Source organism: Amborella trichopoda, chromosome 3 (genome assembly GCF_054954075.1).
Source record: "Amborella trichopoda isolate Santa Cruz 75 chromosome 3, AtrichopodaSantaCruz75HAP2 v2.0, whole genome shotgun sequence".
In the NCBI taxonomy this organism is placed as follows: domain Eukaryota; kingdom Viridiplantae; phylum Streptophyta; class Magnoliopsida; order Amborellales; family Amborellaceae; genus Amborella; species Amborella trichopoda.
Window position 1 is genome coordinate 9617813 of NC_142338.1, and position 13923 is coordinate 9631735.

General features: G+C 39.3%; 1 protein-coding gene across 2 annotated transcripts; it reads left to right on the top strand.

The window, feature by feature from the left end:
- Positions 1 to 48: 48 nt before the first annotated feature.
- On the top strand, positions 49 to 11411 carry NRPB5 (Eukaryotic rpb5 RNA polymerase subunit family protein). 2 transcript variants are annotated; one of them, XM_020676400.2, is made up of 5 exons: positions 49 to 167; positions 443 to 659; positions 7213 to 7392; positions 7776 to 7889; positions 10797 to 11411. In XM_020676400.2, the coding sequence occupies exons 2-5, from the start codon at positions 459 to 461 to the stop codon at positions 10920 to 10922; spliced, it is 621 nt and encodes a 206-aa protein (XP_020532059.1). In that variant the 5' UTR covers positions 49 to 167; positions 443 to 458; the 3' UTR covers positions 10923 to 11411. The 2 variants fall into 2 exon arrangements, with proteins under 2 accessions (XP_020532059.1, XP_006858910.1); XM_006858848.4 differs by having other exon boundaries at positions 49 to 98.
- The last annotated feature ends 2512 nt before the right edge of the window (positions 11412 to 13923 follow it).

Consider the following 13923-nt stretch of genomic DNA (forward strand, 5'->3'; position numbering starts at 1 on the left):
ATGCTTATGAGTAAGGTTTGTACAAAGGGAAAGTGTTCAGTGGGTTTAGGGTTTGAGACTCGTAGTGTGCGGTGCTGGTGACATAGCCTTTGTAGACGGTAAAAGCAGCTGCCTTTCTATCTCTTATGCAATCAAATCTTAGAAAGTGTGATTAGTGAACTTTCACAGTAAAGATATATAACAATTGTCTCTCTTATTATTCGTTTCATAATTTGCTGAATAACATAGCCCAGTTTTCTTTACTTTTATGTGTAAAACATATTGCCTTTACCCATTATTCCTTGGCAGAAATCACAAGTCTTTCATTCACAACCAGTTCATTGCATGCTTCGTCTACTTCTGTGCTTTTCCTGAAATTTCAGATTGTTTTGAAGGGGGTAGATATACTTTACGGGGTTTTTATTTGGATGAGAGTTCATTTTTTACTTCTTCTTTTTATCAGAAGGAAGGAAGGAGAGATGTCTGGAATGGATGACCAGACAAGCAAGCTTTTCAGGATAAGACGGACATTAATGCAGATGCTTAGGGACCGTGGTTATCTGGTGGGTGACTTTGAAATCAATATGACAAAAGCCCAATTCATCGAAAAGTTTGGTGATGAAGTCAAGAAGGATGACCTCGTGATCAACAAGACGATGCGCAACAATCCTTCGGAACAGGTATATATATATATATATCTTTCTCCTTCTCCCTAACTCACTTTTAGTTTTGTAGATACCTTAATTGGTCATTGGGTTTGAGTGTACGTTTTTGTTTGGTTCTGGTCCATACTTTCCCTGGTTCAGTTGTAAATCCTAGAATTGAATTCATTCTCATGAGAATACATAGAGGAACAATCATGTCTTTTCATTTTCGAAGAAATAGTTTAGAGTTTGCTTAAAGTTGTGAAACAAATTTGGTATGTGCTGGTTCAGCATCATCTTAGATAATTGGAATGAGGCCTGATGAGGATGAGGATGTTCTATGAGCTGGGATGATGATGAGTTTGCTTAATAAGGATCAAGTTTATGCACCCAAAACTGTAGGATACACTAAGAAGTTACAGCTGTGGGAGGTAGTTCCTAGATATAATAATGATATTGACATTGCAGAACATCCACATTTGAATAGGAAACGTTTTTGGGGAACATAGTAGTGGGATCTTTGTTAAGAGTACTTATTGGGTTTTGATGATTTTTTTTTTTTGAGAAATGGCAACCTTTACAGAATAAGAATAGTAATACATACATCAAAAGAAAGAGGCAGCCCACAAACTAGGTGCTTCAACAGTGTTGCAAAAAGCGCTAGGCGGCTAGGGGGTCCAAGCCTCCCGGCGCCTAGGCGGGCGCCCAAAACCTGGGCGGTCCAGTAGAGAGAAAATGTCTCTATAGTTTAACAATATTAAGTATAACTATATAAAACATAAGAATTAGGGATTTAAGGCACATCAAAAGTATAGTACACAAGTCCACATATCACACACTCCTCCATACTCCATAAGACAATAACTATAAGTCCATATCCAATTATCCATAGTCTATAGTCCACACTCCACAGTCCACACAGTTAAAACATTAAATTTACCAACCAAATTACCAAAGTTACCAAACTAGTGGAACCACAAATCCACAAATCCACAATACACAACCAAGAGGAGGAAAACAAAAATGAAAGAAATACTTGAAGACTCAAAAGAATCTTCAATCATCATTCATCATAAAAAAAAGTAGGGTCATCTGCATCTGCATCATATACATTCGGAGTCACCAAAAACTAGTTTTTTTTGTGGATTTTTTCTGTCTAAAATAGGCTCTAATAGGTTTTAGGTTTCAATTGAACCTAAAACCCACAATTTTACCTATTTAGTATTAAAAAAATGACCAAAAAATGCCCTCAACAAGTGACATTTCTGCCCTTGGGTGGCCGCCCAGGGCTGGGCGTTGGGCACTTGCGTAGGCAGGTTCCCAGGTGCCTAGGCGGGCACCTAGGGATATCCGCCAATTTTGACCACTTAGGCTTGGGTGATGTGCCTAGGCCTTCTGGAGGCGGTCCACTTTTTAAATCCCTGGCTCCGTGTATAAGAGAGAGGGAGAGAAGAAAGAGAAATAGGAAAATAAGGGCTTAAGAGAGAGAAGTACAGAAAGATAGGTGAGTAGAACTCAACACAAACAAATCTACATTTTAAAATCGAAACAAGTCTTCTTCAAAGTTGCAGCGCACTAGCAATCTTGCAAGCAACTAGTGGGATGATCTTAGTATAAAGGTTGCAGCCTAGATGAGGCAAAAACAGGTCGCATGAGGCAGGCCTTCCATTTGAAACTCTGTCTAGAAGGGGCAGGGCCTTTGCCAATGACACCCACCCTATGTTGCAAAACGAGCGAGGGGAGGGGATGGGGGAAGATGAAGGGCAGGGGGGGGGGGGGGGGGGGGGGGGATGAAGGGAGAAAGGGGTAGAAGGGAGGAGAGGAGGGATAAACATGTGAGAAAGAGAGGGAAGAAAGGAATGTAGAAGGAGGGACAGGTTGAGAGGGAAAATGGAGGTGAGGGAGAAAGCGTAGAGGATACAGGGTTGGGGGGTTAAAAGGAGAAAGGGAGGGGTGGTTTGTAAGAGGAAAGAGAGGGAAGAAAGGAATGTAGAGAAGCATGAGAGGGAAAGGAGGAACGAGTTGAGAGGGAAAAAGGAGGTGAGGGGATCAAAGGGTAAGTGGAGTAGAGAAAGTGCAGAGCACTGAGGGTGTTGGGGCGTAAGAGGAAAATAGTAGATGAAGGGAGAAGATGAGAGTTGGGGGCTACGTAAACGACAAAGATCCCCCTGTTAAAAACTATTCGCCGTTTTTGCTCTATATATATTTTCCCCCTTTTCTATTCTTTTTCTTTTTTCTTCTTCTTCCTTTCCCCTTTTCTTTTTTTGTTTTTTGTTTTTTCCCCCCCCCCCCCCCCGCACTTCCTTTGCTCCTCCTCTGCCTCCTCCTTCGTTCAATTCAACCTTGTTTTTTCTCTCATCACCCATTCTCTCGCTCTAGCCTGTTGGTCAGTATGCCCAGGCGCGAAAAACGTCCCTCTTACTCATGCTGGTTCCACCATCCACCACCTCACCTTGCAACCCCAGCTTCGACGCCAAGACCCTTATCCCTCCCCTTGCCGCCCCCCTTCTCTCACTTCCCTCCACCTACGCCGACTTACCTTTCCCGCTCTGGCTTTCCTCCCCCTCGCTCCGGCTCTATCTCCTCCCCCCCACTCTATGTTTTCTCGGATGCCCTTCCCTCCACTACTCCTTCCCTCACTTTCTTGCCCCTAGGTTTTTCTCCACTTTCCCACCTTTTCTCGACCTCTCTTGTTGCCCCCCTCCCTAACCCTTCCAGCTCTGATAGTCTAGCCTCTCCCTAACCCTTCCAGCTCTAATAGTCTAGCCTCTGACCTTGATGATCTCGTTCCTATCCCTTTAGAGATGAAACTCGCCTTAAATGCAGCCCAAGCTTCCAACAACGGTATCCCTCCTTGTATACCTCCTCTCCAACCTGCTACAAAAGTGTGATTGGAAGTTTGCTAGCTGGAGGGCAGATTCCTTTCCTTATAGGGTAGGATTACACTCATTAATGCAACTCTTTCTACCATTCCCATCTACCACATGTCCCTCTTCTAGATTCCGGCTTGTGTTCTCCATTGACTTGAAAAGTTCATGAGAGATTTCCTCTGGTTTGACTCTTCTGACCACCACAAATTTCACCTGGTTTCATGGCATAGAGTCACCACCCCAAAACATTTGGGGGCGTAGGGATCAAAAGGCTTCTCACTATGAATCAGGCCCTGCTTGGTAAGTGGTGGTGGAAGTTCACCTCCCCTCACCTCCTGTTGTGGAAAATTATCGTTTAGCATAAGTATGGCCTGGACACGGGTGGTTGGCTTTCCCGCACTGCTCTTCATAGATACTTTAGGGGCTTGGAAAAGCATTTCCTCTAATAAAGCTGCCTTCCAAAACTTCTGTAGGTTGAACCGTATTAGGTTTTCGTAAGACATCTGGCTTGGTAGTGCCCCCCTCTCTTTAGCTTACCTTCCCTTTTCACCATTGCCTTGAATTAGGATTCACGTATTAGGGATTACTGCAAATTCTATAACTCCGGTCTTGTTTGGACCCCCATTTTTAGAAGAAATCTTACTGACCTGAACTGGCTGCCTTGAACCCACTCCTCCAATCTCTTGCAACCACTTTCAGTCCTCTCTTGTCTCCCGATGTTATCATTTGGTCTCCCAATCCTTTTGGCGTCTTCTTAGTTACTTCTTTTTACTCCGCCCTTCTGCTGAACCTTTCCCCTTCTCCAAACCTTAATAAATGCTGGTCCTTGCCGGTGCCCCTTAAGGTGCAAGCCTTTTTATGGGTACTCCTTCAGGGTAGAACTCTCACTCTTGACCAATTACAAAGGCATGTCCTCCCCTTAACCAACATATGTATCATGTGCCTTTAAGGAGAGGAATCAAACTCTCCCACCTTTTCCTTCATTGCGAAACAGCGTCGGCCCTCTGGTCTGTGCTCCTCAATCTTTTTCACCTTCAGTGGGTTACCCCCTCCCCTCTATAGAAAGCTTATTTTTCCCCCTTCTTAATCCACGACTCCCTCGTTATGGGAAAAAACTGTGGTAAACTCTCTGTGGCTGCTCTTCTTTGGGGTATTTGGCTCGAAAGAAATGCCAGAACTTTTAGGAGTAGGGGTGACCCTGCCCTTTTTGTCTCTGTTACCTCCCTTATTTCCTCCTAGGCTAACCTAATTCCCATCTTTGTGAATATCCCCATTTCTAATTTTCTTAACAATTGGGTTGCCTTTGGGCCCTCTCTAAGCCCACTGCTACCATAAAAAGGAACTGGTCCCCTCCCCCCAGCCAGCTCCTTTAAGCTCAACACTGATAGTTCCTCTCTAGGGAATCCTGGTCGCTCAGGTTATGGAGGGAGAGTGGCCAACTCTGAAGGCCTATTCCTTGAGTTCTCACACTTTATAAGATCTATAGACTCCACCACTGCCGAAGCCCTCACCTCGAGAGAAGGCAACGAATCCCTCTCCTCGACCCACTGCCTCTTAGCCTTGTCGTCGAGTTAGAGGGAGAGAGAGAGAAGGGGTGAGAGAGAAAAGGGGCAGAGCGAGAGAGAGAGAGAGAGAGAGGACACAGAGAGATAGAGAGAAAGAGACAAGACAGAGGGGAGAGAGACAGTTAAAGAGATTGAGAGAGAATTAAGACGAGAGGGGGAGAAGGAGATAGAGAATCGAGAGAGAGATAGAGAATCGAGAGAGAGAGAGAGAAAGAAAGAGAGAAAGAGAAACGGGAAGAGAGAGACGAGACGAAGGGAGAGATGAGATGAGAGAGAAAGACGGGACGAGATAAGAGAGAGAAGGGGTGAGAGAATGAGAGAGAGAAAGAGACAAGAGATTTAAAAAAAGAAAGAAAGAGAGAGAGACCGAGAGGGAAGAGAGAGATATGCTTTTTGAGGCCAATAAGACACCTTTCGAAATTCATCCAAATAAGACTTATTTGATTAGTGCTTTCGTAGTCCATAGGCGTTTTGGTACCTGTAGGATGAGGCTGCAACTGGCTTCCTCTTTATTCGCTCCGGGGATATAGGCGTGTCGAAAAATACCCTACAACAGAGTTGTCATGCCATTTCTTGAAATCTAAGATTATCCTTTCATTCCAAAGTGCTTACAAGTTGTGGTTAATAAAGATGGAGTCTTTTTGCTTCTACCTATAGAAGACATTCATTAAGGCAACATGATATTACTAGTCTGGCTATCCATGAAGTTACCTATGCTTATCTAGGTATATTTTTGAATCTAGCCTAGAAAAATGTCACCTACACTCGATTTAGGGTGGTCCTTTTTTACTGTATTCCATTGATATGTGTAAAGTGTGCAAGCATGAGCCATATACATGAGCCAAATTTATAACAATGACATAGAAAAAGAATTTCAAAAATCAAAATGGCAGGGCTTGGGCCAAAGGCTAGGCCATGTTGCTAGTGATTGGGACTGTGGATTGGCCTGTTTCCTCCATTGCCAAAGATGTGGTGCACGTAGATATCTTCCTTGGGAAGTTCACCGGCATATTGACCATAACAGTCATAAATAATTGAAACACTGACCCACCAAAGGATGAATCTAATGTATTTGAGCAGGCCCAAACAAAACCAAACTCGGATGCTACACTGAATAAAGAGATGGCATATTTACTTTGCCTTTATTTGGTACAGGGATACCTCAATTATTAAGATGATCTAGAGTGCCTGGCCCAACATCACCAACTATGCAAAGTCCTGGTTTCTAGGGGATGCCGGATCCTCTAGTCTTTGAGAGAAGGGTAGGGATGATCTAGAAATAACCTTTTATATGGATTTTACCATCAATATTCCTGTGCTGTTTGGGAAGGCATACTATATATCCTTTCCACTACCCAAAAGAAAGCCAGAGTTTTTCTTTTTTCTTTTTTAATTTTAAAAAAGAGGAAGGCAGATGATTTTTCTGAAAGTTGAATTGCATTCTTCTCTTTTTTAACAGTGGTTAGAGAGTTGACCAGTTAGTTAGAGTAAAATGCCATTGTCCATAGGCTGATGCTGGATGCTCGATGAAGTTAAAGGTTGATTGTAATAACTATCCAATATAGAGTTGGGGATTTAAGGTTACATGTTTATTAACTAGACTCTGGGTTATTTTTGTACTCTATATATCTAATACAGAGCTAAACTTACTCAAAAGAAATTAAAAAAGAAAAGGAAGAAAATGGGTTCGGTTTTCTGCCCCTTTACATATTCTGAAAAATGTGTTAGACCCGGTGCAGACTCAGGGATTTGTATGTGTCCGGCGCAAAACTGCCTTAGTCTGCAGAGTAACCTGTGTTTTCTTTAAAACATAGGACCCTTAGCCAGTTGGGGACCCTCTGGAGCCTTCAGGCTGCCATTTGTGGCTGACTCGTTCGAGTTGGACGTGGCGAGTTTTTGAATACTGGTATCAGGAATTGGGCTTGGGTCAAGACGGTAGAGGCTAGGTTTTCATATCACAACGTCTCAAGTTTCATTCCTACGTAACCTTGTCAAAAAAAAAGGAATACTGATACCCCGTTACTGAATTTTAGGTTTTTCCATAGGTTGTTTCTCCCTTGAAAAAGTTTCAATCCTGACTTACGTTGGTTTTGTGTATTATTAGCTTGCCATCATTTTGGATTGATCTTGACCTGTCCTGTTTTGTTGCATCAGATATATGTTTTCTTCCCAGAGGAGCAGAAGGTTGGTGTAAAGACTGTCAAAACATACACAGAGCGTATGAAGTCGGAGAATGTGTTTCGAGCTATATTAGTCCTTCAACAGAACTTGACTCCCTTCGCCCGGCAATGTGTCCAAGAAATTTCTGCTAAGTTCCATTTGGAAATTTTTCAGGTGATCTCTGATGTCCTATCCCTTAGTTGGGAATCAAGGACAGTGAATTTGTATTTGTATACCACCACACTATGATCTTATTAACATCATTATTCTTGAACTGGTGTAAAAAACTTATTGCAAGCTGGAAATAATCAAATTCTTGAGTTTTCTCATCTGGAAGTTCTCATATGCGACTGTAGTACCCAATGGCATATCATTTACCTTTCGGGAAATTTATGAACTTATTACCATGAGGCATGAGAGCAAGATTATGCAGTAAGCTATCTAAAAATATCACAAAGTAATTTGAATAAGAAGATTAATAATAGTAGAGGAGATTTTTAATTCTTTGGACACTTTGAAGGTAAGAATATCAAATATTTTATGTCATGTTCATACAGGAGTCAGAACTTCTAGTCAATATCAAGGAGCATGTCCTTGTTCCAGAGCATCAAGTTCTTACCAGTGAAGAAAAGAAGACGTTGCTTGAGCGGTATACTCTGAAAGAGACACAGGTATGTGTTGAACTGCTATAATTGAAACAATTCTCCACGTGAATTATTTGTTTCATTCGTATGCCTAGTGTGTTAGTTGCTCCAAACTGCGTGTTAATAGCCATCAAACCATTGGAAGCAGTGGTTGGGTTAGACTGGTCGAATCGGACTGGTTGACTGGTCGGATTGTGTTCTATATAGGTTTTCATTTGAAAGTCATCTTTTATAATGCATGAACTTTGTCAATTATGTATTATGTAATTCCTTCTATTTTGAAGGCCATGATTTTATAATAGAGAAATTTATGTATGGATACTATTTCCACCCCTTTATTACCTAATGGGAACATTTTGTTAAAATTACAATAAGCATCCCCCCCTCAGTGGCCCTTTTTTCTTCCGCAACTGCCCACCTGTCCAGCAGTGACAACACTGGACATGAAGGAAATGACACATGTTTAAATAGAACACATACATTGTGTTCCCCTGGGAGCACACTGTGCTTCTACTCCTTTGGTCAAAACACCTAGCTATGTTGATTTTTTTAGTCTAAAATTTTGGGAACCATATAGCAATTACAAGATTATTTTTAAAAGAAAAAAATCGAATTTAGTTTTGTGACACTTAGATCTAGCCCTTCAAAAATTGGACGATCTCTAGTCAATCTGGATGCAAGACAAGATGTGTCTCATTATTGAGATTTTTGTATTAAATTTTAATGATGTATTTTTGGAATTTTCAAGGGTTATTTTTTAGGGGTTTTAAGTTCTTTTAGGGATCAGTTGTCCAAAACAAAGAGAGGTTTGGCATAGAAAACATCAGTTCTCCAAAAAAAAAAAAAAGGGGCAAATCCCCGTAAGTACTGAGGGCTTTGTGCCTTGTTATAATGAGGGTGAAGATGTGGAGTATTCAAATTTTAATGCTCAAATGACCAAGTTGTCTTGAATTTAATGCTCAAATGCCCTAGTTATACCTATCTTTGTTACCTGCAAGAGACATTAGAATCATACATGTTGAGCATCTCTTAACTATAAACATTTGCATTTGAACTTACCCAAAAAAAAAAAACATTTGCATTTGAAAGTTGATTCGAGTTCCAAATACTCCAGCACTGCATTTATTGGATTACCTATTTGGAGCTCCTATAAACCATGGGAAACAATGTCCTCCAATTAGGTTCCAAATAACTGAAATCAGAATCCATAAATATTTGAGGTGAGATTGTGGATACAACAAATCACAGATTTGTGCACCTATAAACAATAGTACACGATTTCGTGGAATCAAGATTCCAAAATAGTTCGAATTGAGATTCTATGGAAGTCGAAGCAATATTCCATGTTGATTGAATCGCAATTCCTTACACCTATGAACCAAGATACTTGATGTTGCGGATTCTCGATTAAAAACCCAAACAAATCGAGATTCATTACATGTGGAATCGGGAATCAATAGATGTGGAATCAAGATTTAATAGATGTTGGAATCGAGATTCAAAAATTGGGACTGAGATTCCATAAATAATGGGATCGAGATTCCAAAAAGGTTTTAAACAAGATTCCTGAATTAAGGAATTGAGATTTCTGAGTTCTAGGAAATGGGTTATGTGAAGATTCGTTGTTGGAATTACAAAATTGAGTTCCGATCCAGAATCGCGACCTCGGCAGAGAGATTCTGGTAGCTATGGTTTGGCCCATATTGTTCTATAGGTTGGTCGGCCCATATACATATATATTTCAAGCCGGATTGACCCCATACCATTGTCGGGTTGAATTTGTTGGTCCTTGGGTCGACCATAATTGACCATAATTGATTTGCATCCCTAGCTGGATATGTCCCAAACCTAAAAATGGCTTTGGGGTATGGGTGTTTGGGTTAGAGAGTGGGGGCAAACAAAATCATCGAACTTGGCACTTCATTTTTTATTTTGGTCACATAGTTTAATGAACCATTTTCTTTAGAGGAATAAACGATGAATCCCAGTGCGATGTCATGCTTTTGTTGTACTTAGATTACAGCTTATGCGAAGAAGCTTTGGACGGGGACTATTGATCTAATGCTTGTTGGTTTATAGCCTCTATCATGCTGTCCTTTCCTAAGCATTTTCTTTCTCATTAGCAGGATTGAAATTCTGTGGGACTGTGGTTTAGTGTGGAACCACTAAAGATTGTGGGTCTTCTTGTTGGTGGTTAAGCACATAATGCTGTTCTTAGTTGTCAGGACTGCACTAGTCATTGAGAGGAAAATGTGGCTGGTCCCCATCCACCATAGCTTTAGGATTGCAGGACAGTAAGAAAATAAAAAGAAAAAAACATTAGGAAAATGCAGAAAGCTATTTAAGTATTTCAAGACCAAAAGAAGAAACCCATTTCGAATTTGTTCTCTGGTTTTTAACTTGTAGCTTTTCATTGTTTTCGGAACTTTTGGAGTTAATCTTGACCAGTAATGTATCATTAGCCTAAATGAGAACCTAACTCATGTGGCTATTTATGCAGTTTACACTAATATAGCATTCTTGAACTTCAAGGTCCATTTGGACTGCTTAATATCTCTAGGAAAGGGAGTTGTTTATAAATGGGGAAAACTTTCCAGTAGAAAAGAATGTTTGAATTGCTCCCTAGATATCTTTTAGCGGCATCATGCTCTTAGGTTCCAATATATGAATACCTTTTCTATGTTCATAGTAATCTACCGTGAATCTCATGCTTGTAAACGCTTTTGCTGTGGATGATATGTTCTACATTCACTATCCGCATTACATTTAGCTTAATGATATTGCTTTTTTTTATCTGGTCTAGATAGATCTAATTATTGCTGATTTTTGCTTTTGATAGAACTCTCATTCTGCCTTTGAATTGGATCATGACCACGACTATTTATTTGTAATTTCCCTGTGATCGCTTATTTGATTTTTCCCTATGCTTTTCAGCTTCCACGGATTCAAATAACTGACCCGATTGCCAGATACTATGGTCTGAAGCGTGGTCAAGTTGTGAAGATCATTCGACCCAGTGAGACTGCTGGAAGATATGTCACCTATCGTTATGTTGTGTAACTCTCTCGAGCACAAGAGAAGATATTCCTGTATCTGTATGACTGTTGAGGATATTTATAGGGAAGGTTGAGAGTTCTGGACCCTAGAAAGATGGGGTTGTGGACCATGTATCATTGAAGGCTTGACCGATGGTGTAGTGCAGATCAATTGGTGAGAGTGAGGCAGCGTATGGGTTAGGGAAAAGTTCTGATTTTATGCTTTCAGAGAACTGAAGTTTTGTTTGCTCTGAGAACCTCAGTTGCTCTGAAATAGCTGAGAAAATTCAGACGCTTTGATTATATTTATGCCGAATAGGTTTGTGATATGGGCTGGAAGTTTCAATTATTGGGAGTTTAAATTTGTGGTAAGCGGTTGATTAAACTATATTAAGAGGACAAAACAAATAGAGTTGTCTGAAACCAGCGAAGGAGGGTCAAAATTTCAAGGACTCTTGTCCATTTTCCTTCTTGAAGTATTTGTGTTAATAAAGTACTCCTCTCATTATCGAAATTCATTTTTTCTATTTTCTCAGTAATAACTTGGTATATGGCAAAGTTTTGGGATTTTTTAGTATCTCCTTGAAGTATATAAAGAGGAAAAGCATACGACCATTTACTTTTAGTACGAGGAGGAGGGAACAATCACTCTTGTCCATTAGATTTTTAATTGGGCGGTTGTGAGTGTTTTTTAATATATTAAAAGTTTAAAGAATATTTTTTTGAACTTGATGATACAATTTAAGTCATCTAATATGACATCTAATGATTTGGAGTAATTGTGGTCTCCATGTATAAAAAAAAAATGGTTTTATGTATAATCTTTGTTTTTTAAAGGGTGCGGTTTGCATAGAGCTGAGGCTCTAACAATCAAAGTACAGCCCACTTTCAAATAATGTTGAGAAATATTCAAAATGTTAGAAATCGTTGAGATAACCTTAAAATATTTTTTTGTATTTGATTATAAAATTAAAAGCTAAAAAAATATCCGTAGATCGAGCAGATAAATGAAATCTTGAAAATCTTGAAAAATGACGGTTCAAAAATGTGCTGCAAGATGTACTATTTCAAAAACTTGAAATCCATTTTTTTCTCATGTTCATGCATCTTGATGTCTAGATGATCAATTTGAAGATATTTGGGTATCAAAACAATCTCTTTTAATGAAATTTTTGTGGTGGGTTGTTTAGAGCCTTGGCTCTATATAAGCCTTTCCTTTTTTTAAATGTCTCTACTTGAAGTCAAATTGTTTGTATTTTTGTCATTAGGTGATTTCATTCCTCATAATGCCATAAAAATGACAGGATTTTCTATTTCATTTAATTTTCCTTTGGACATTTAGAATATGTAGAGAAAAAATGTCAATTGAATGATTAAATCACCTTGCAAAATCTTGAACGGGGTAAAATCATCCTTAAGATGGTCATTTTTTGAGTTTCGTTTTACCCGAGTATTTAATTGAAAATACGTTAAAACAGAGAGGAAAGAAAGTCTATATTTTTATTGTTTATAACTGGGAGCTGAAAACATGTAGGGCATTTTAGTAATATGGCTCACTTGGTGGCTCGGGCTAAATGATGTGAATGTCTTAGCTGTTTACGTTTGGGCCCTTCTCTACTTGGGCTCTTGGTCAGGTGGCCTTGCCCAGGATGGGGTTGGGCTGGGCTTACTATAAATTAAATATATTTTTTAAATTCATTAAAAAAAAAAAGTGTCAGGCTGGGTCGGCATGCACTTTGATTGCCCTACACACATTCGTGATTTTCATACGCCCTATATAGAATACTCAATTCTTATAGAGAGCATTCTCTACTTCCACACTCATGTAGACGAATTTATGGGGGTTGTTCTGCAGGGCAACACCCTAGTTTTTACTTTACATTATGGGGTTGTTCTGTAGGGCAACACCCTAGTTTTTACTTTACATTATTTAGGCAAATGGATGCATTAGGAGTACCATTCAACCTCTTCATTTATTGCAATAAATTGTACCACATTGTGAGAAATAAGGCATAAAACTACAAATTTTCATCAAGGAGTATCATGGTACATACATGTATCATACATCACATAAGGGACTTGTTTTCCCTTTCGAACTTGGACTTCATAGCTTGTCCTTAAGTAGGGTTTTCATCCATGGCTCTAGTTATCTTCTAGATTTGGTCCCTTATAAGATTTTTATTAAAGGATTTTACCAAGTTTTGTTAGATATGACATGGAATATAAATATCTCAAGCGAATATGTCTGGATTTTCATACCTGCATTGAGATGGCAGCTATGAGCTTTTGCACAAGTGGTATGTCTACCAGTAAGTTTTTTATCCAATCAAACTAGTGGCTTCCAAATCCTTAAAATAATGTATCATGTAACAAGGTATCTACACCGTCTATTTTCAAGATTTTAACGATTTGCTAGATCTACATTGTTTTTGAAATATTAAATTTCATAATTAGGATTGAACATGAAATTTCAAACTATCGTAAAGTTTTCGACACAAAACTACATCTCTTGAAAAAATTTAGATGTACCTTATTTACATAATATAAAATAGGCACATTATACAAACGTTAATCAATTTTTCATAGTTGCACTATTCCTTAAAAACACTATTAACCGTGGACCCTACATAGAGCATCACATAGAGTGGGACTTGCTTATAGAGTCACACCATTCCCAAATTATGCAATGAAATAGTTCTATTCCACAATAATAGGGCATTATTCCTTTGTATACTTTATTCAAACAAGGTTCTCACACGTAAAGTAGAGCATCAGATCATATTCGAAGGCAATGTATCCTCCTCCAAAAATCATGCCGTTGTGTTTTCCAGCATACAGATAGTGGGTGGCTAAATGGATAGCAAATTAAAGAGTAATTTATGCTCATATCTTTTTAAATTCACGTTATTTAAGTTATTTAAGAAAGAGTATGGTTTTTTTTTATGAGGGCTAGCCCACTTGCCTCCATAAAACCTCTGCAATATTCGTGGAGGTTTCATGCCGGGATATAGCCAGTTCACCTAAGA